Source organism: Neofelis nebulosa, chromosome 8 (assembly GCF_028018385.1).
Source record: "Neofelis nebulosa isolate mNeoNeb1 chromosome 8, mNeoNeb1.pri, whole genome shotgun sequence".
Taxonomy (NCBI): Eukaryota; Metazoa; Chordata; class Mammalia; order Carnivora; family Felidae; genus Neofelis; species Neofelis nebulosa.
In genome coordinates, this window is record NC_080789.1 from 21,644,031 (window position 1) to 21,666,113 (window position 22,083).

Here is a 22,083-nt window from a genome sequence, read left to right on the forward strand (position 1 = left end):
GCGAGGACTGTCTCCGCCTCCTCTTCCTGCGACCTCCTCAGTCCTCAGCATCCTCCTCGCGCTCCTCAAAAGCACCCTCTCACGCCTCACCCGCGGGAACTAGGCTTCAGGAATTCAGGGGAGTGGCTGTGGGGGCGCGTCGCGGCTCCCCGCTCGGCCAGCCCCTCTTCCTAGACATGGTCTGATCCCCATTGTAAAAGCTGCGCCCCGAAGAGGAGGAGAGAGTGGTGTTCCCGGCTTGGGGCTGCAGGAATCTCTTCTTGCTGAAGCTCTTGCATTATTTTAGGGTGGGGCGGGGAGGGCCCTGGATTTTGGGGAGTGGGGGTGGGCGGGGAGGAGGACCCGGGGTGGGGGAAAAGGACTCTGTGAGGGAGCCGGTGGAAGACTATGGGGAAGGACCAGGAGCTGCTGGAAGCTGCCCGCACTGGAAATGTGGCTCTGGTGGAGAAACTCCTGTCTGGCAGGAAAGGAGGGATCCTGGGCGGTGGATCCGGACCCCTGCCCCTTTCTAATCTGCTAAGGTAAGGACGGGAACCAGTTCTGGGATTGCATACCTCGTTTTGCATTGTGATAGATACGTCCTCCTCTTCATGGTTAGTGCACCTGGTGGCTGCCAGCGATTCATTCTTAAATTAGGCAGGAAAACAGACTGTGTGTGTGGAGAGGAGGCACGAGGTTCCCAGTCAGATTGATGCCTTAGATTCTTTGAGTAATTTGAAAATAGCCTTCCATCAATGCGTCAGTAGCTACTTTTCTCTGAACTGTGGTGCAGAACTTGTACATGTACTAGTGTTGCTGGAAGAAAATCGGTGTTCCACTCGCTTTCCATCAACATTTATTATGTATTTTCAGTGTCGAACCCAGCCTTTTTTTGTCTATTTGCATGAAATTGGTAGAGAAGCTATTGCGTGCATTCACTTACCCTGCAAAAAGCCACGGCCTTTGGTTGCTGCTACCTTCTCTTGCAGAAGGCGTTTGCTGTGCTGTGGGTTGTGATCCCACAAAATGAAGCAAGCGAACCTTCTGATGAGATGTCATCTGTACAGGGTGTGTGTAAAACTTGATGAGGCAGGTTAGCAGCCCCAGCAGTACTTCCAGTTACCTGGACTTAGCTCAGTACAACTTGGTTTTTAGGACCAAGGATGCCAGGTCAGGATTGGGATAGTGTGTATGGAATGTAGTAGAGGCCTTTTAATATGAAGATGTTGCAGGTGAGACTAATATTGCTTGGATACTCTTTCTAAGATGACATTTAAAAAAAATGTCAAGGTCTTTATTCAGCAGGCAGTACCTTAGAAATAGGGTTGATTTGCATATTTGAGAAACTGCGAACTTGAGAGTTGAATTGATGGACGAATTAAATAAGAGGGAAGAAGCCTGAAGAATATTCATTAGATAAAATGCAAGGAAAGCTCTTTAGTTTATAAAATTGTGGCTATTCACTTTACCCTGGATATTTTTGGAGGCATCAATCATCATTCATATCTTCACCCTAAAACATCTCTTAAGCAACCCAGCTGTACTTGTAAAAATTTGAAAAACCCAAATGATTTTTTTTTTTTTTTTGGTTTTTAAATACTCTTTTGTGCTACTCTAGACAAGTGTTTAATACAGGTTTTTGGATGATGACATTGTGTTCTTTACACAAGTTCTTAGATGTTGTAGTGGTCAGACAATGCAGTTAATTATAGTACTGGCCTGTAGGGAAAATGAAAACATTTGTATTACAGTGAAATGAATTTAGTTGGCAAATAGTTGATGGGATTTTAAAAAGCTCCATATATGATCATATATACTTAATAGTGACATTTTATTGGAATAATAATTCACTTCAGATCAATGAATGAATATGGGACATTTTTTTAGTTGATCTTAGGAGCGATGACTCTTTGGGTGTACTCTGTTGGTAAGTAATTTTTACTTTCAAACACAAGTAGACAGTGTGGACATGTTTCAGATTATAGCTCTAATAACTGCCCCTAGTCATAGGTTATTTATACAAAAGCAGTTTATCTGGTTACGGTTTTAAAGTTGCAGGTAAAGTAAATGTGTTTACCAGTTGATTGAATTAGTTGTAAGAATGATTATGGCTAGAAACCTGTATTCTGAAAGAGGTTTCTAAATAATCAATTCCTTTGGAAAAACACTAAGGAATTCTTTGGGAACAGTGATAACTTCAGTTAATTTTATTAAGATAAATAGTATTTTAAAAAGCGTATCTTTGTGATAGAACTTAAAGGCAAACATCTTTTAAATACTTTCTCTGTTGTGCCATTTAAAAAAAAGAATAGGTGGCAAATTTTAGGAATAAAATACCAACTATTTAATGTTGGTAAACTAAGTTGGTAAACTTCTTGAACAAGAGGTTTTCTCTTTTGCTGGTTTTGTCAGGGGTGAGAGCTCTATAACAAAAATGTGCACAGAAAACAAAAGTAAAAAACGTGCTCATGAGTTTAAACCAAGTTGTAAAAGTCAAAATCAAAACCAATAACCCTTAAACTTGCATCTATCGCATACTAAATGAATAACCAAAACAATGTCTTTGAAGAATATGACGGTTGAAATTGCATTGGGTGATCTTTTGCATAAAATGAAATTCCTAAGAAAGCACATTTAATTTAGTTGTTACTTTATTTCACAAATGATTGTGTTCAAAAATTTATTTACATAATGATGGAGAAGGTGGCCCCTCCCTCTTCAAATATAATGACGCTTGGACATTTTAAAATACTTCAGAATGACCGCAGAATAGGTTTGCCACTACCTCCCCCCTACCTTTTTTAGTTGTGTAATAGGTAGTGTCAGATAACTGTGCTAAATGCTTACTTGTATCATTTCGTTCAATTCTTATATCAGCCTTAAGTGGCTGAGCCTCAGTTCACAGGTGAAGAACTAGAGATAGGAAGATAAGGACTTGCCCAAGGTCACTTAATTAGTAATGGCAAAGATTTGAAGTTCTGTGATTTAAATTTGCTTTTCCACATTGTAAGTCTTATTCATTGATTCTATTTGATTTGTGAGTTTAAAATACGTAGTTTAGGGGCGCCTGGGTGGCGCAGTCGGTTAAGCGTCCGACTTCAGCCAGGTCACGATCTCGCGGTCCGTGAGTTCGAGCCCCGCATCAGGCTCTCTGGGCTGATGGCTCGGAGCCTGGAGCCTGTTTCCGATGCTGTGTCTCCCTCTCTCTCTGCCCCTCCCCCGTTCATGCTCTGTCTCTCTCTCTCCCAAAAATAAAAATAAAAAACGTTGAAAAAAAAAATAAAATAAAATACGTAGTTTAGTCTACTTTTTTTTTTTTTTTGCTATGCATAATCTGATTTAAAAATCCTTAATTTTTTTCCTAATGACAAAAAAATCCTCATGACTGCCCTTTGGGGGATCACTAAGAACTTTTCTGAAGATGGTTTTGATGACATATTCCCAAGTGAGCAGTAGATATATGATAGGGAATCAGGTATGCTTGGGTGATACTGCAGTTTTCAGCAAAAGAATGACCTTGAATAAATATAAAAATCTTTCTTTTTTTTTTTTTTAAATTTTTTTTCAACCTTTTTAATTTATTTTTGGGACAGAGAGAGACAGAGCATGAACGGGGGAGGGGCAGAGAGAGAGGGAGACACAGAATCGGAAACAGGCTCCGGGCTCCCAGCCATCAGCCCAGAGCCTGACGCGGGGCTTGAACTCACGGACCGCGAGATCGCGACCTGGCTGAAGTCGGACGCTTAACCGACTGCGCCACCCAGGCGCCCCAATATAAAAATCTTTCTAAGCCTCACTGTTTTCTTCTAGAAAATGGGAATAGTTATAGTAGCTATCATATAGAGTTGTTGTAAGAGTTAAATGAAATATGAAGAAATGAATGCAAAGCATTTAACACATTGATGTTTTATCATTAGTGTTGTTATTTCTCATGCAGCTTTAAAGCACTTGACCTTATTTCTTAAGGTCTTGATTACTAAAGATTTGCTTCATATTGGACATGGAGTAAAGTTCCTTAGTAAATTTTCCACTTGAATTATAGAATCTATAAATAAAGCGGGGCCTTTTATCCAACTTCTGACCTAGAGGAATCACCTGCAACATCTTTTACCAGTTAGTTATTCTAGCCTTGTAAAACTCTTAAATGACTAGATCCATTCCTTTTTTTTTTTGGACAGCTCTAATTATTAAAAACATTCTCCTTTTATTGAGTTGATATCCACCTCGCTGTAATTTCTTATTTTTATTTTATTTTTTTAGTGTTTATTTACTTTTGAGAGAGAGAGAAATAGAGACAGAGCATGAGCAGGGAAGGAGCAGAGTGAAGGAGCACAGAATCTGAAACAGGCTCCCAGGCTTTGAGCTGTCAGCACAGAACCTGAGGAGGGGCTCGAACTCATGAACCACCAGATCATGACCTGAGTGAAGTTTGACGCTTAACTGACTAAGCCACCCAGGCACCCCTGACCTCCCTGTAATTTCTAGCAGTTGGTATTATTTGGAAGTGGAATATAGGTGAACTTACATTTTCATACTTTTCACTATTCTCTTTTTTCCCTTCTTTGCATATTCTCAAGTTCTGCAATGACTCTTAAAGGTAGTGAGCAGAAATGAACAAAATGCACTAAGATATCAGTTGACCATTGTGAATATACTGGGACCTGATATACTGTTGAATTAAAAAAAAGACAGGTTTCAAAACAGCATTTGTGGTATGACCCTATTTTTTTTTTAAGAAAAAGTAAGTGTGAAAATTTATAATGTACATGAAAAAGTCTAGAATGATAAACACCAAAATGTAAAAAATAGCATTCATCCTTGAGTGGTAGAATTGTGGATGATCTTTATTTTCTTTTTGCTCTCTACATTTTCCAGTATTCTAAAATAAACATGTATTAATAGCGGCTACTAAAAACATTGAAATTATTACCTCTTTATTATTGATCTAAGATCTACCTTAATGCGGGTCAGTTTTTCTGAGGTATATAATGACATTGGCTCACATTGAGCAGATACTCAAAACTTCCAGGTATTTTTTTCAATGACTTATGAAGCAGTGGTTCCCCTATCATACTTGTAAAAGTGTGGATTGAATTTAAATCATTCCTATTACATTTAATCTTACTTGTTTTAGCCTGTATCTATAATCTATGTAGATCTTTTTGACTCGAGTCTGTCTTCCAGCATATTATCTTCTTCCTCCACATCATCTATAGATTTAATATGCATGTTTTCCATAATTGGAATTCCACACACCATGATATGTCTCTAAAGAACCTTTCTTTAGCCTACTATAAATTTAAAAGTAGCAATACTTATACATGGTATTTCTACCAACATTGAAGCCACTTAATAGAACTCTCATTCAGCTGCTTCTCTCTGATGTACCTGTGAGAATCTTTTGAGGTATTTTATCCATTGCCCTTCTGAAGTCATGCTGTGTCCTGTTTATGGCGTTCCTTTGATATACCTCTAGTATTAAGTCTATAAATTCCACCCAAATCAGGCTACTTTATTATAGCTTGTTTATGGTAGCGAACCATGGATGATGGATGCCTAGTTCTGATGAAAATTCCTTCTATGCCCTTGTACCTAATTCTTCTGGGTCTGGATATACTTGGTCTGTTATGATCTCTGTCTGTTTGAAGTTTCAATAATCCCTAACATTATTTGTTTATACTTTCTGGTTTGAAAATGATTCTCACTAGGGATGACAGGAGCAAAATGGAAGTTGGGAAGAATCAGATTCTTGGCATTGTTAGATGTTACAGGAAATTCTCTTGTGGTCTAAAACAAGCAAGTTTTACAGTTATTCTGTCAGAACTTAAGTTTACATTAACTGTTACAGAAGTGAACTTTTTATAACTCCCTCCATTTTTTCAAACTTAGTTGAAAGGGACATTAACATTTCCCCAGGTAAATACTTCTTTTTTGTGTTTGTTTTCATTTACCCCCTTTTGTCCTAAAGAATTCTGAGCTCATTAGAGCTCATCAGAGTATTCAAATTGAATCACCTCCTTTTTCTTCCTCCATATGATATGTGAAATTTTATTTTATTTAACATCTTTCATGAGACAGCTGCAAAACCTTTTAAAGTCTCTTTGGCACAGCCACCTTTTAATGCAAACAAAAACAATTCCTATTTAGTATGTGTATTAAATCATTTCTTTCTTAATGAGTCAAGATTAAGAATTATTTGTATTTTAATGAAACAAAAGTTTAATGCCTTAAATTTACTTGGTTTTCTTAATGAATCAAAGGCTTGCATACTATATATACTATTTTTAGTAAATTGTTGGACATAAAGAATTGAATTCTCAAGACTCCCATGTGACAAAGTAAATCAGTAAGAAGTAGGGGAAAATAGTGTCTAGTCCTTAAAGACATATAAACCAGAGAGTTATACATTTTTCAGATTTAGGATTCAGTTCATGAAGTTTTTGGTGATGGGTACAAGTTGATAAGAGGCAACTCCAAAGTGTTGTAATTTTCACAACTATTTGGGCAATTGTGGTTATTGGGACTCTGATAAAGGTACTCACTTTCGGGGAAACTGCATTGGTTAAATGGAATAAATCACAAATAGAGCAGTTAAACTGCATGAAAATGTTATATCTATAAAAATAGGCAAGTTGCAAGTGGGTTATCTATTTTAGATAGTAATGATGTTTGAAGCGGTGATTGCACCATTATGTTCAGGGAACTGTGTCTGCCAGAGTGAACAGTGCCAGCTGCACAATGGGGAGTAAGGAGAGAGGAGAAGGAATTTTGGTATTGACCTCTTTCTCTACTAAGCTAGGTTTTCAGCTTCCTCTTCCAAACAGTAAGACTGATGTGTAGCAGGGAATTAGGACAGCCAGTCAGTGACTACTACTCACCCTGTCCATTCTTACATTGCCTAATTCATAGTGTATCTCAGTGGTTTCTTACAGTTGGTGGAAGGGTAGAACAAATCTTGACTGACATTAATGCAGAAGCTTACAGTATTCAACATTGCTTCTATTGACTTTAGCAATTTAACCTCTCAGGTGACAGTAAACACAATGTGGTTTGTTCAATTGTATACTGAAATAATTTATTATGTATTTGATGCAGTTTTGGAAAATTCTTTCAAGGAGCCTATTTTAGGACATTCTTCTTGAGTATTTAACTAGAAATGGAAGGTATAATTCAAATAAAGGGTTAGAAAAGACTAATTTTATCCTATAGAACCTGAAGTTTTTAAACATTTAATGCATTTTAGTGTATCTTTGGTTCCATTTTAAACATATTGTGGTATAGCTTTAGTTAATTGAAATATGATGAGTTTTGGTTTTTCATCATAGAATATTTTATATTTTTAAAAGCAGGAATTTACACAGAAGACTCATCTGTGTTTTAGTTCTTTCTCATGTATGTGATGACATGGTCAGGTACACCATATGGCAGGCAGAGGCACAATGCCAGTTTAAAATCCAGTGAAATTTCTTGTGTAACACAGATCTAGGATCTCATCTTAGAGTCCAGTTTTCTTCCTTTGCATCAGGAGGACAGGAAGTGAATTCTGCATTTTTGTTAAATCTGGGTCTGGCATGAAACTGGGTGACTTTTGAGGGTGGATCAAAATATATAGTCAAGGATAAATTTTGTTTTTGTTAGGTTCTTCTGGAGTCTTCAAAGAGTGTTCATCTCTGAATCTGTTTCTGAGAGATAGTGCTAACTTAACAGCATGTCATCAGGAATGTGTAAAATGGAACTTAGATTCAGTTGTGCTGTAGAGTTTTTTAGGTTCTGTTGTGTTGTGAGAGCAGCTTTATTTAAAGTGGCTAATTACTTCTAGTTAAGTGAACTGAGACAGTTGGCCTAGACTTGTCATCATTCTTTGATCAAATTGAATCAATCTTGACTAATAGATGTGGTCATCAACAGCCAACCTCATTTCTTGCTGCCTGCTTGATACTTCTGTTCCCCACACCACATTTCCTTTAATCCTTCCTACCCCAAACTCTCTCTCTCTCTCTTTAAAAAAATTTTTTTTTGACAAAGAAAACCTCTTCTCCATTTTAATTACTGCAAGTTCACCCTGGTTCTAGTTTTTGTGCCAAGTGTCCCTCTCCTAAGGAAAAGCAGAATTTGTGTGAGGAGAAGAGTTGGGATGGACTATATAGTAAGTGAGACATAGATTAAGAAGAACAAATATTGGACCTTCAAAAGCAAAGAGTTTACAGAGTTTGCTTTCATCATGTCGTTTCCTGCCTACCTCAATGTTAATTTCTCCTCTGACCGTGGGCTCAGTGCCTTGTATCTTTCCTAACTTCATCTCACCTTGAAACACTGTTTGTGGGAGCTGAAGTGTGATTGGTAAAGCCTTTTGGGAAGAGGAAGCTGTTTTAGTATTTTCATTTAAAGGGGAAACAAGAGGTGCCTGATGGCTCAGTTGGTTGAGCGTTCGACTTCATCTCGGGTCGTGATCTCGCCGTTCATGGGTTCGAGCCCCGTCCGGGGCTCTGCGCTGACAGCTTGGAGCCTGGAGCCTGCTTTGAATTGTGTGTCTCCCAATCCCTCTGCCCCTCCCCTGCTCGTGCTCTGTCTCTTTCTCTCAAAAGTAAAGTTAAAAAAAAAAAAAATTAAAGGGGAAACAAAACTTTAGGCCCACATAATAATGCTTTGGCGCTCTTATTAGCAGAGCTGATGGAATGAATTTTGCCAGATTTGCAAGAGGGGTTCTTTAAAGGTGGTCATTGGGGCGCCTGGGTGGCTCAGTCGGTTAAGCGTCCGACTTCGGCTCAGGTCATGATCTCGCGGTCCGTGAGTTTGAGCCCGGCGTCGGGCTATGTGCTGACAGCTCAGAGCCTGGAGCCTGTTTCAGATTCTGTGTCTCCCTCTCTCTGACCCTCCCCCGTTCATGCTCTGTATCTTCCTGCCTCAAAAATAAAGAAACGTTAAAAAAAAAAATAAAATAAAGGTGGTCATTAATTCTGCCTTCTTTACAAGGTTGATGCTGTAGAAAGAGAAGGATTTGATTGGAGAAATGAGAAATGGGATAGCATAGGGTTCGTGTTGGAAAAGACTTTTATTTTTGCTAATTATTTAGTCCCTAGAACTTTTAAAACAATTTTTATTTATATAAAAGTTTTTATTTATTTTGAGAGACAGAGAGCGCGTGTGTGAGTGCACACACATCATTGGGGGAAGGGCAAAGAGAAGAGACAGAATCCCAAGCATACCCTGTGCCATCAGTGCAGAGCCCTATGTAGGACTTGAACTCATAAACTGTGAGATCATGACGTTTACTGAGATCAAGAGTCAGATGCTTAGCACCACCCAGGCGCCCCACTAGAACTTTGTATTGGATATCTGTTATATTAGCACACCTGTCTTAGATATCAGCATGTGTGTGGTATGTTTGCCTGTTTCCAGAAGTTATTCCTTAGATGTACATATGTATTATATAATCAGAGGTGATGAGGACATGGTATAGAATTGTAGAAGAGCTTTGACATCTAATGTGGTTTGAGATTCAAATTCTTTTAAATGCATTTTCTTATTATTTAGAACTTCAGTATCTAGGTTATTTCATAAACATATGTATTACTGTACAGGGAAGGCATTTGAAGTTATGAGCCCTGGATCACAATCCCAATTTCATTCTTCCACATTAAAGTTTTCTTTCTTTTTTTTTTTTTTTTTTTTTCTTTTTGGCCTAAATTGCTATTTAGCCAGTTTGAGTCCTACTTTGGTACCTCTAGTTGCAGATCTGCATTTTAAATGTTTTATGTATCATATAAATATGCTAAATATAGTATTTTATGTTTTGAATATACTAAAAAACTGCTATATTTACTTACAGAATTGTCCCTGTTTTGTATAGCTATTTTACTCTTAGTATGGGACATGAGTGTGAGTGGGAGTGTGTTTGGGAGGAGTAGCAGGAATTATGCAGAGACGTTCATTGGCATGGTAAACTGCAGCAAAGGGGTGCTCCAGGACAGAGTTTGCCTGTTTATTTGCTTGTGCTAGTGACCAGAGTGATCTGTCACTCTGAAGTTTGATAGAATCTTTGAAGACAGAATCAGAGAAGGTGAAGAATTATGAACAATGGTTAAAGTATTCCTATAAGTTTTTTTCACTGGTATGTTTTATGATATATATTAGGGTGTATTTAGGCCATGACTTATTAATCAATGAACCAACCGCTTTCCAACTAACCAACAAGTCAATCAGGATTTCATAGGGAACTGACATCCAAGAACAATAACAAAGAATGATTGCTCATTATTTTCACAAATGTTTATTGAGTACCTTGTGGATTCTAAAATTGAATGAGAGCATTTCTACCTAACCCCAAGTATTTGTAGAAATCATGGAACAGATATGCCAACACAGAGGTAAAGGACAGCGTGATATTTATTGTAATGGAACTACCAAGGTAGTGTGACAAGAATATGAAGAGCAAGACGGAGGCTCCCTTAATTCTCTCTGGAAGGAGTAGTCAAGGCAAACTTCAAGAGAAGAGGTGATTCCTGAATCTTATTGGATGAATGGGAGTTTGCCAGGCTGACAGTTTGACGGAAGGGCTTTCCTAAAGAAGGAATAGTGTATTCAATAATGGTATTTGAAAATGTAGAATATAATTTGGGGTATTATAAGTTTGGCTTAGAGCATGGATAAGAGATAAGTCTGGAGATTGAAGGACTTGTCTGCTGCCCTAAGGAGTTTGAACTTAATCCGAAGGGCATGGTGATCCATTGACTTTTTTTTCTCCAGTTTTTGATATGTAACTTATGTATGTGTTTATGATGATAACATGACTGTTTCAAGTAACTGGGTGAAAGATAAAAAAATCACCCCTAATTCTATTGCTAAGAACTATTTGTTCATATGTATGTTAAATATAGTTATTAGATAAAGCATACATTTTGAATCCTCAATTTTTCACTTAATAGTTATCATAAACTTTTTCAGTGTTATTACAAATTCTTCATAATTATATTTTTAATGGCATCATTAAAATACCCCATTTAATACAGAATTTTCATAGACCTCCTGTATTAGAATCAACCCTGTGGTTGTTTGTTAAACATGAGTTTCCTGGTCTCACTTTAGACCTACTGGGTTAGAATTTTTGAGTAAAAGGTTTGGGAATATGCATTTCATAAGCTTCCTTAGGTAATTGTGTCTTTTTCAAATATTTATGTTGAGAGAGAGAGACAGAGACAGAGAGAGTGATGGAATGTGAGTGGGGGAGGGGCAGAGAGAGAGGGAGAGAGAAAATTCCCATCAGGGTTTGCATTGTCAGTACAGACCGGATGTGGAGCTCTATCCCATGAACCGTGAGATCATGACCTGAGCCCATATCAAGAGTTGGATGCTCAACTGAGACACCCAGGTGAACCCTCCCCACGACCAGTTGTATGTATCTTTACTTAAATATTCTTTTAATCTAGATACCTGGATGATTTTTACTTTATTTATTATTATTGTTATAAGTAGTGTTATGGTGAACATTGTCATACAAAACATCTTTCTCATAAAGTATTTCTTAGGATATATTTCTAGAAGTGAAATTGCTGGTATTAGTGTTCCAAATATGCTAATTGCTTTATTTGCTTTATATCCAATCTTCAGTCCTGAAAGATATATATTATTAACCCCATATTTATATATGGGACAAAAGAGAAGAAAAATTGAGTAACTTTCCCAAAGTTGCAAAGCTAGTAAGTGACAGACAAGATTCAAATTCAAGTCTTTCCAGTCCCCACGTAACTTTTTATTATGCCATGTTGCTTTCTTGTTCCATAGGGATCAGTGTATGTCGTGGATTAAAATATGAAAATACCAATGTGTGTTTCCAGTATGTAAATAGAAAGTACATTTTCTACAAAATTATATAGAAACATATTTCAGTTCCTACATAATTTTCAATTATTTTTATGCTCATCATGTAATTTTGCGTTATAGGCAATATTTTGTTTACATTTGTTTCTTGATAGCAGATGAATGATAAACTGAATTCGGTGTTAAAATAACTTGAGATGTCTTAGGATATTTCTTCATCAGTTATCATTTTTACTTTAAAATACGGTGGAACTCTTTTATGCAAAATTTTTGGGTGCTTAATGGTATCTAACTTCTGTTGTCTTCAAAGGTGGTTTAATAACTTGTCCATGCCACGTCTCCAGATGGGTGTGATTTATTTCTCCTCATTTCTTCCTTTTCATGCAAAGGAAGAAAATACAGTGTTCACCATCGTTTTCATTTAATTTCATTTAACTTTATGATTCATCTGTTCAAGCCAGTAAGTCTGAGCTCATAGTTTTAACTGAGCTCATTATTAACTCAAGGATCTTGTCAAATCTAGTGTTAGGGTCTGTAGAAAAACCATGTAACCAGGCAGTTTGTCCTTATGACCTTCTCATCCCCTGTTTGTGTTCCCCTCTGTCCCTTTGCTGAGCCTTTGTTGCTTTCTTATTCTGGGGCATTCTTTGTCTTTTTTTTACCTGAAACCTAGAATTTTTCAGTTTTATCCTGTACTACCAAAAATTTTTCTAAATTGCATCTTATTCCCTCATGCCATAGATCTCCACTGAAGAAACAGTAAATGTCATGGTAGAAAGAAGCAACAGAATGTAATGGAAAAAGTCAGTCTTAAGTTTGAATGAAAACTCTGCCACTGAATGGACATTTGGCCCTGGGCAAGTTATTTAACTTCTTTGGACTTTCAGTCTCCTGATTTAAAAGTGAGGATGATATTATGTATCTTGTAGATTTGTAAGGATTAAAGAGAATTTATATAAAACATCTAGCATAGGGCGTTTCACATAGGAGGGACTCGTGTGTTTTGGTGGTTATTATTATTACTGAGACATTATGCTGTGTAAGGAATAATTGTATAAATTTCATGAGTATCTGTATTTGATGTGAGCTATGGGATATTTGCATATTAATAGGTCACTTCTTTAGGTACGTTGTCTTAACCTGAATCTTTAATGGTGTAGGCACCAAGACAGACCACTGGGGGTGATATATTTGCTCAGTGTTCCTCTGATCCCAGACATAGGGATTATTTTTTTCTGTCTACTTTTAGGAGTAATACTTGGTCACCAGATATTTAACATTAGTTATTATCTTCTACATTTCTCACAAAGCTAATTTGAGCAGAAAGAGATTGTGTTCCACTGGAGTTGTACATGCTGTGCTATAATAATCCATGCGGTTAATGGTTTCCTAATAAGCTTATCATTGATATTTTCTTTATCTTGCTTTTTAAAGCATTGTTAATTGACAAGTATTTTGAGGGTGTGTACTATGTATTCAGCATGGTGATGGTGCTTTGGAGTATAGAAAATAGATTCTTCCCTCTAGGCAATTATGGAAGTTACACACAGGAGATGATAGCTAATTATATAGTAGTTTCTAATTTCATGGAATGTAAGCTCACAAATTCAACTTTTTTTCTTGACAAGTCCAGTGTCAACATTCGCCTCCCATCTCCCATTGCATATCAATATATGATCTGAATCTGACCATGAGTCATGTTTAAGTAATTCTTTTTTTTTTTTTTTTTAATGTTTATTCACTTATTTTGACAGAGAGAGAGAGGGAGAGAGAGAGAGAGCGTGCATGTGCAGGGGAGGGGCAGAGCGAGAGGGAGAGAGAGAATCCCAAGCAGGCTCTATATAGTCAGCATAGAGTCCAGCAAGGGGCTTGATCCCATGAACCGTGAGATCATGGCCTGAACTGAAATCAAGTCTGCTACTTAACTGGCTGAGCCACCCACACACCCCAGGTTTAAGTAATTAAAAATTTTTTTTAAAGGCTTATTTATTTTTGAGAGAGAGAGAGAGTGAGAGCGAGAGCGGGGGGAGGAGCAGAGAGAGATGGAGACACAGAATCTGAAGCAGGCTGCAGGCTCTGAGCTGTCAGTACAGAGCCTGACGTGGGCCCTGAACTCACAAACCATAAGATCATGACCTGAGCCGAAGTCAGACACTTAACCAACTGAGCTACTACCCAGGCACCCCACTTTGGGGAATTTTTAATGGTTGGAACTAGAACTATATACTCTCAAATATTTTTCATTTTAAAATTAAAATAATTTTGATTTTGAAATAATCACATACTTGTGGAAAAGCTGGAACTATAGTTCAAATAACTTTTTCCTCGAACCATGTGAGACTAAGTTTTCAACCTGATGCCCTGTTACCTTTGGATGCTTTAGTTTGTATTTAGTTTGTATTTTCTAAAAGTAGGAATATTTCCCTATCTAACCACAATACAACTACTAAAAGCAGGAAATTAATATTGCTATTTTACAGCCGTTAGACCCCATTCAGGTTTTGGCAGTTGTCTCAACAATGTGCTTCATTGGAATCTCGTTCAAAATCACACATTACATTTTGTTGTCACACCTCCTTAATGTTCTTTGGTGTGGAACAGTTTATCAGTCTTTCCTTGACTTTTATGATCTTGATACCTTTTGAAGATGGTAGGCCAGTTATTTTGTAAAATATCCCTCAATTTGGGTTTGTCTGGTGTTTTCTTATGATTATATCCACATTATGCTCATCCTTGGCAGGAATATCACAGAAAGATGTGTGTTCTTTTTATTATATCTTATCAGGTGGCATGTGATTTTGATTTTACTGTTGCTCATGATGCTCACTTTAATCACTTGTTTATGATAGTATGTTAGCTTTCACTATATACAATTACTCTTTTTCCCTTTGTAATAACTATTTTGTGGGGAGGTATACTTAACTATCTGAATATCCTGTTCCTCATCAGACTTTATTTATTTATTGAAGTATGGACTCATGGTTTGCTATTTTATTGCATGGATTTTAATGTACTATTGTCATTGTTAATTTTGATGCTTAAATTGCCCCACACTTAGCCAGTGTAAGCCCTTTAAGACTGACTTCTCTGAGTCATTCTTTGAGCATTTCCTTGATTTTGGTATCGGAAAATGTTCTAGGACTCATCTTTCTCTGCCTCAGTTCTGGATCAGCCATTTCTCTAAGAAGCCATAGTTCCTTTTATTGGAAAGTGGTAATTAGATGCTAAGATTTGGATACTAAGTATGCTCATTAGTGAAAAAAATATATTCACACACAGAAATACACACATTTATATATATATCTACCTATATTTATTGAAAACCATGGATTTACAATGATACATCTAACTCTAGTCCAACTCCACAGGCATGATTCATTTTGGTTTATCCCTTCCTATATTTTTACATTCCTGCTCTGATACTGAAAAACTTGGCTTCTGTTCTTTTTGGTACATATACTTATGTGATAAATCTCCCTGTATGCAACCAGTCCTCCTCTCCACTGCCATACTCTCCCAAGTTTGTCTTTATTACCCAACTCAGGCTGTGCCACCCACGTTAGTCTGTTCTACACTGACACCCTCTTGCCATTTACAGGCTCTGACTGTTTATGCCAGTTTGCATCTACAGAGGGATACCCTTTCTATCCTACTTGGGGTCTAACTCCTTGAATTGGGTCACCTTTGCTGGTAGGTGCCCTTTTTACCTTGTTTGGACTCTGGACACCCTATGTCTGGATGTTCCCTTCTGCCACCACCACGCTGGAGCTTCACCCTACTGGAGCTGTAACCCTGTAACATCATGCACCTCCCCTGTAGTGATGCCCTTTCCAACTTACTTGGGCAGTGACACCCCATATTCAGCTGCCTTCAATATGAACATCTTCTCCCTTGGCTTCAGTTCTGTCACTTTGCTGTAGGCTGCTGCAGCCTCCCTTCTCCCTCTGGTGTGGATGATTATCTTTCCCTGCCCTTCTTTATGGCTTTAGAGACTGAATTGTTTAGGAAGAGAAGGGATATAGGAAGGAAAAGAGGGAAAAAGTCGGAGAAGTGGGACAAGAGAGTAACGTAATGCTGTATGGTGATGATGATGGTAAAAAGCTCTCTCCAGGTCAGCAATACTATACCCTTGTGTTGGAAGAAAGTTTGGCTTGGGGCACTTAACAATTCTAGCTAACATGGAGGTTATGACCAAAGCTTGACTACTGTGTGGCACATCTCCTGGACTCTATTTCTTCTGGCATTTTGGAGGACAGATGATGATAGTTTGATAGGTTGGTCAGCACTTTACATTTTTTATTTTTAAAACAAATTTTTTTAATGTTTATTTTTGAGACAGAGAGAGACAGAGCATGAATGGCGGAGGGGCAGAGAGAGAGGGAGACACAGAATCGGAAGCAGGCTCCAGGCTCTGAGCCATCAGCCCAGAGCCTGACGTGGGGCTCGAACTCACGAACCGTGAGATCGTGACCTGAGCTGAAGTCGGAGGCTCAACCGACTGAGCCACCCAGGTGCCCCAGCACTTTACATTTTTTAAATGAGCCTTTTCTTTCTTGTATATTATTATGGATGTGTAGTAGGCCTCCAGATTGACTGAGAGGCAGAAAATCTTTATGTATTTTTTTCTCTGTTTAGCTTAAAGTATCATAATTGTCAGCAAAGTGCATTCTCAAGAACTTTAGTAAGATGATGATAATGCAAAAAAAAAAAGAGTTTTAAAAACACTGAGATAAGAACTGTCATTCACCGAGGAAGTTGAGTTTGCAGAATTTGATAGAGATAAGGATTTCAGCAAGTAGGTTTTTCTTGTTATATGATATTGCCACTATGATTTTTAAGAGGTCACAAAAAATATGTCAGGAAATTGACCAACTAACTATATTTTAAAATATGGTACATCTACATACATCTTGTAAAATAATTACTGCTTCAAATGAACCAGGACAGTTAGTAATTCATACTAGGGATTTCCTAGACTTTAAATTATTGCCAGGAGTCCATAATTCCTAGAATCAAATCTAAGCAAAGAAATTTCCAGGTAGCTCTTTTAGTAAGCATTTGATATCGCTGACCAATACCCTCCTTACTTGCAAACAGTTGGAAAAAAATAGTTTGGGAACATTGCAGAAATCATTCATTCAGTTATGTTTGATACTTTAAAAGACCATTTATCTACTTATGCCAAATTCAAGAGAAAACAAGCAGCAGGCAGTATTATCAGTTGTTGCTCTCTCTTTCTAGGTGTGGGAAGACAAGCTCAATGGAATGGTGATCACAATTTTGGTTTTACTATCTAAGAAGGGAACCAAAGAGGCCTGGATTTAAACAACACACCTAATGTGCAAGATAATATCTGGGGATCTAAAGAGATAATTTTTCTTACTGTTTTTTTTTTTTACCCTCTTAACCTTTTCTTATCAGCAGTAACACTTCTAATAATGTATGACCTTTTCATAGTATTTCTTTTTGTATCTTGGCTTTCTATTTTTAAGGAATCTTTGGGTTTACACTTTGCAGTTCATGACATTCATTTGCAGAACAAGAGACCACACAGAGTATCTGTTCTACCTGTTCCCCATTACCTTCAGAATCCTTCCAAAACTCTTGAATTGACAGATAATGTTTTCTTAGCAATGCAATGCATATATTGTTTCTGTGATGGAAAGGAGTGGTGGAAGGTCCATGTCTGATGTGACCTTCCTCTGAAGTCTTGTATGCTTGCTCTTTACATGGAAATGGGGATTTATAGGACTATACAAATATATATATATAATATTGTTATTATATAATATATATATTAGTATATAATATATACATGTAGAATCAAAGAAAAGTTGAGCTGCCAAGAGTTGGAAAGACCAGGAATCAAGGGAACAAGGATCAGGGGAAAGGTTATATAGCATATACTAGGGGCTGATGAATCTCTTTGGACCTAACCTCATGGTTGGGGGGAATATGGGGACAAAATCTTAGAAAAAGGGTGTCTGGAATAAATTGTATTACCTTGACTATTTTGTGAACTTGAGAGAATACAGCCAAACCAGAAATCAGTCTTCACTTTGCCTTTCTCACTTCCTCTCTGTTATGCTTCCTTTACTTCTTGATAGAGCCAAAATATGGTGTGATATGATTGGGCACCTTATCTAAGGTGACAACAGCATTGGTAGCAATATTATAACTGCCAGGGAGTTTCCAATAGTAAAGTCACACAAAATGAATGCCTACACTTCTCTTCTCCCTGGTTATTGGCTTTGAGCATTATCCAGACTCTTACCATTCTGTTTTTTTAAAATATGTTTTTTTTTTTTTAGATTAGTGAGAAGCCCATTTAGAAAACTCTTGGTGATCCTTAATTGCCTGTGGGCTCTTATCTGAATTGAGAACATTAATCTAGAGTTACAAGTTTATACAGATTCAGAGGAAGTCTGGGGTTTTTCTGTTTCCTCTCTAGTTAACATTTCTAGCTTCCATCTCTTTCCTTTCTGATTTCCTTTCTTAATAGTTCAGCTGTTCTCCTTCAGCAACTTAGCTGTGTCAGCTGTCTTTAGTAAACCCTGTAGCCAGGAAACTAGAAAATACCCTTTGACAAAGGGGGGCTAGAAAAGTTAGGAAACATAAGGAAAATAAGGTTAAGAGAAAGAGACATGGTTTGAACATGGTTTTCTCAACGCTATATTTTGTGGCTAATTCCGGTAAAATACTTATGAGACCAGATACCTGTCTTGGAAATATGTATGGGAAACTTATTCTGGATAAATGGTCACAGCCTAGCAGAAAAGGGTGACACTTACCCCAGGGATTCAGGGACACCTACCTTTGGTTTTAGAGCTTGTTACCTGGGATGGACTTGTGCTTTTAATCTATGCCTTAGAAACAATATTTCCAAATGTGCATAAATGTGAATCTTAATTCTTTACATTCTACATTTATATATCACACATTTTGCTAGTATTTCAAGAGTTTCCTGTTCTTTTTGCAAATAAAGTGCTCTTTTGGCTGTTTTCCAAATATGACAGTTGGTGGACATGCTTCAGTAGAGAAAAGGAAATTTTCTCTGCTTATCTACTCTCTCCCGTCTGCCCAAGATAGTGTGTCTGTCAATCGTGACCTCATTTTGAAATAATTTATTAAATAGAGGGAGGCATGATGTTATTTAAAATTTTGGTATGACATTGACTTTTAGTCCTTTATAATAAGCTCTTGACTAGATTTTCTGGTGAAGTTTATTGCTCCTGGGAATTTAGAAATTTCTTAACTCCTTCAGTGAGTTTGGACTTGTTCAATGTCAAGTATGAGTAATATTTACTCAGGAAATTGAATCAGCTTATTTATTCAGAAGATGAAGCATGCTGTATTTTTTTTTTTTTGCCATGAAAACATTATTTTGGAAATATATTAATTTTATAGGTAGGGAGAAGGTCCCTATTAGTTAGTAGATTGCTGAAGAAAAGTGATAAATGAATATAAAATACTTATCTTTGGTAAGTTTATTGTTTTCATTAAATATGTTGACATCCTTTCATTTTTTTATGTTAAAAGTTAATATATGTGCAATCGGTGGTAATTTAAGGTTTTAAATCGGTGGAGAAGTCTAAAGGAATTACATTTCTTTTAAAATATGTTCATTGGTTTTAAAAATTATTACTCCCAAATATATATCCTTAAATCTGTATCTCTAATTTAGTCCTGTCTCCTGTACTATAGGCATGTTATTCCAAGTGGCTTTTTGAACATCTTCCCCTTAATGGAGTTATGAAACTTGAAATGTTCATTATTTTTACCTACAGTTTTGCTCTGCCACTTGCATGACTCCTTTGTGTTAGTGGAACTACTGTGCACCATTTGTTCAAGCTAGAAACCCTAAAGCCATCCTTGATTCTTTCCCTTCCCACTTGTGTCCATTAGTATCAGCCCTTCTAACCCATGGATTCCTCTGCCATCAGAGGAATTGTTCTGAAACTTGTTATCCTCTGAATAAAGTCCAAACTCTTTGGAATATCATTTGAAGCCTTTTGTGATTTGTCTCCTTCCTACATGCCTCATTTCCCGTCAGTCTGCTGTAGCAACCTCCTCCAACCATACCTGATTCCTATACTTGGAGTTGTGAACAGGCATCATGGGCTTTCTACTATTGCTGTCTTTGGAGTACATATTTTCCACTGTTCAGTGAAGCCCTGTTCATCCTCCTCGACTCAACTCCAGCCTAATCATCTCTTCTGGGAAGCCTTTCCTGAATTCTATCTTCTGTGCATCCTCGTACTTGCACACACCTCTGTTTTAAGCCCTTAGAATTGTAATTATTTGCATGCTTGCCTTCACTCTAGACCCTGAGGTCCTTCAGGCCTGAAATCTTGGCTTAGTTATCTTTTAAAGTGCTATACAAATGTTACTATTTTATGCCTAGAACATATAAGGCATTCTGAAAATTATTTGTTGATTACCAAAATGAGTGAATAGCTGTGAAACAGGGCATGCTATATCTTTTTAGACTGTAATTTTGAGAGTATTGTTGACTGAGAGATAAGTTTGATAAGTAACCCCAGGGCTGAGAAAAATTTAATCATTTGTTAGAACACCTACTGTTAGGCACTGTGCCCATTGCCGTAGTTTAGAGGACATTGTATTAGTTTATAAGACATTGAGACCCAGAGAAATTTAGTACTGGAACAAGTAAGGAACTTGACTAAGTAAGCAACATAGTTGGATTTGGAATTTAGAATTGCCTAACTTAAAAGCCAGTGTTCTCTCCTTAGTGCTGGAAGATTATCAGAGATGGGATATGGGGGAGATACTTTAAAACAAAGGCAAGCAGTGTTCTTAGGGTAAAGGCCGATTGGAATCATAACTACTTTTTGATATGGATTCCAGAAATGTCTGGGAGATATTTTAGGAGAGGCAGTGTTAAGTTCATGCTCTTAGTAACTTTGAACCTAAATGAATGAATGAAGAGATGATAAGGTGGAGGGAGCTAATGAAAATTAAGCAAAATGAAGGAAAAGAGTTGTTAGATAATTTTGCTTCATAAATTTATATAAGATTAAGGGAATGCGGGTATTCATTGAACATCTAGATTTATCATCTCGTGATCAATTCTCACAGCAAACCTAAGAGATTAGTATTATTTTCCCCAATTGCATGTGGCTGAAGTCCCACGTACACTTTATTTTTTAAAATTTAATTTATTTTTTTAAATTTACATCCAAGTTAGTTAGCATATAGTGCAACAGTGATTTCAGGAGTAGATTCCTTAATGCCGCTTACCGATTCAGCCCATCCCCCTTCCCAAAACCCCTCCAGTAACCCTGTTTGTTCTCCATATTGAAGAGTCTCTTCTGTTTTGTCCCCCTCCCGGTTTTTATATTATTTTTGCTTTTCTTCCCTTATGTTCATCTGTTTTGTATCTTAAAGTCTTCATATGAGTGAAGTCTTACGGTATTTATCTTTCTCTGACTAATTTCGCTTAGCATAAATACCCTCCAGTTCCATCCACATAGTTGAAAATGTAAGATTTCATTCTTTTTGATTGCTGAGTAATACTCCATTGTATATATATACCACATCTTTATCCATTCATCCAGCGATGGACATTTGGGCTCTTTCCATACTTTGGCTATTGTTGACAGTGCTGCCATAAACATTAGGGTGCGTGTGTCCCTTGGAAACAGCATATCTGTATCCCTTGGATAAACACCTAGTAGTGCAATTGCTGGGTCGTAGGGTAGTTATATTTTTAATTTTTTAGAAACCTCCATACTGTTTTCCAGAGTGGCTGCACCAGCTTGCATTCCCACTAGATAGCAGTGCAAAAGCGTTTCTCTTTCTCCATATCCTCTCCAACAACTGTTGTTGCCTGAGTTGTTAATGTTAGCCATTCTGACAGGTGTGAGATAGTATCTCATTGTGGTTTTGATTTGTATTTCCTGATGATGAGTGATGTTGAGGATTTTTTCATGTGTCAGTTGACCATTTGGATGTCTTCTTTGGAAAACTGTTCATGTCTTTTGCCCATTTCTTCACTGGATTATTTGTTTTTTGGGTGTTGAGTTTGAGAAGTTCTTTATAGATTTTGGGTACTGACATTTTATCTGATATATCATTTGCAATTATCTTCTCCCCTTCTGTCAGTTGCCTTTTAGTGTTTCTGATTGTTTCCTTCGCTGTGCATAAGCTTTTTATTTTGATGAAGTCCCAATAGTTCATTTTTGCTTTTGTTTCCCTTGCCTCTGGAGACATGTTGAGTAAGAAGTTGCGGCGGCCAAGGTCAAAGAGGTTGTTGCCTGCTTTCTC

General features: G+C 37.3%; 1 protein-coding gene across 14 annotated transcripts in view; it reads left to right on the forward strand.

The window, feature by feature from the left end:
- The first annotated feature begins 352 nt into the window (after positions 1-352).
- Positions 353-22,083, forward strand: part of ANKS1B (ankyrin repeat and sterile alpha motif domain containing 1B) — a 1,084,349-nt gene continuing 1,062,618 nt past the window's right edge. For 6 of the 14 annotated variants that reach the window (XM_058741667.1, XM_058741669.1, XM_058741671.1 and 3 more), the window contains exon 1: positions 356-521. In XM_058741667.1, the coding sequence (XP_058597650.1) occupies positions 388-521 (134 nt within the window). In that variant the 5' untranslated portion in view covers positions 356-387. Of the gene's footprint in view, positions 522-22,083 lie in introns of all 14 variants that reach the window. The other 8 variants (XM_058741674.1, XM_058741670.1, XM_058741676.1 and 5 more) reach the window with 3 other exon arrangements.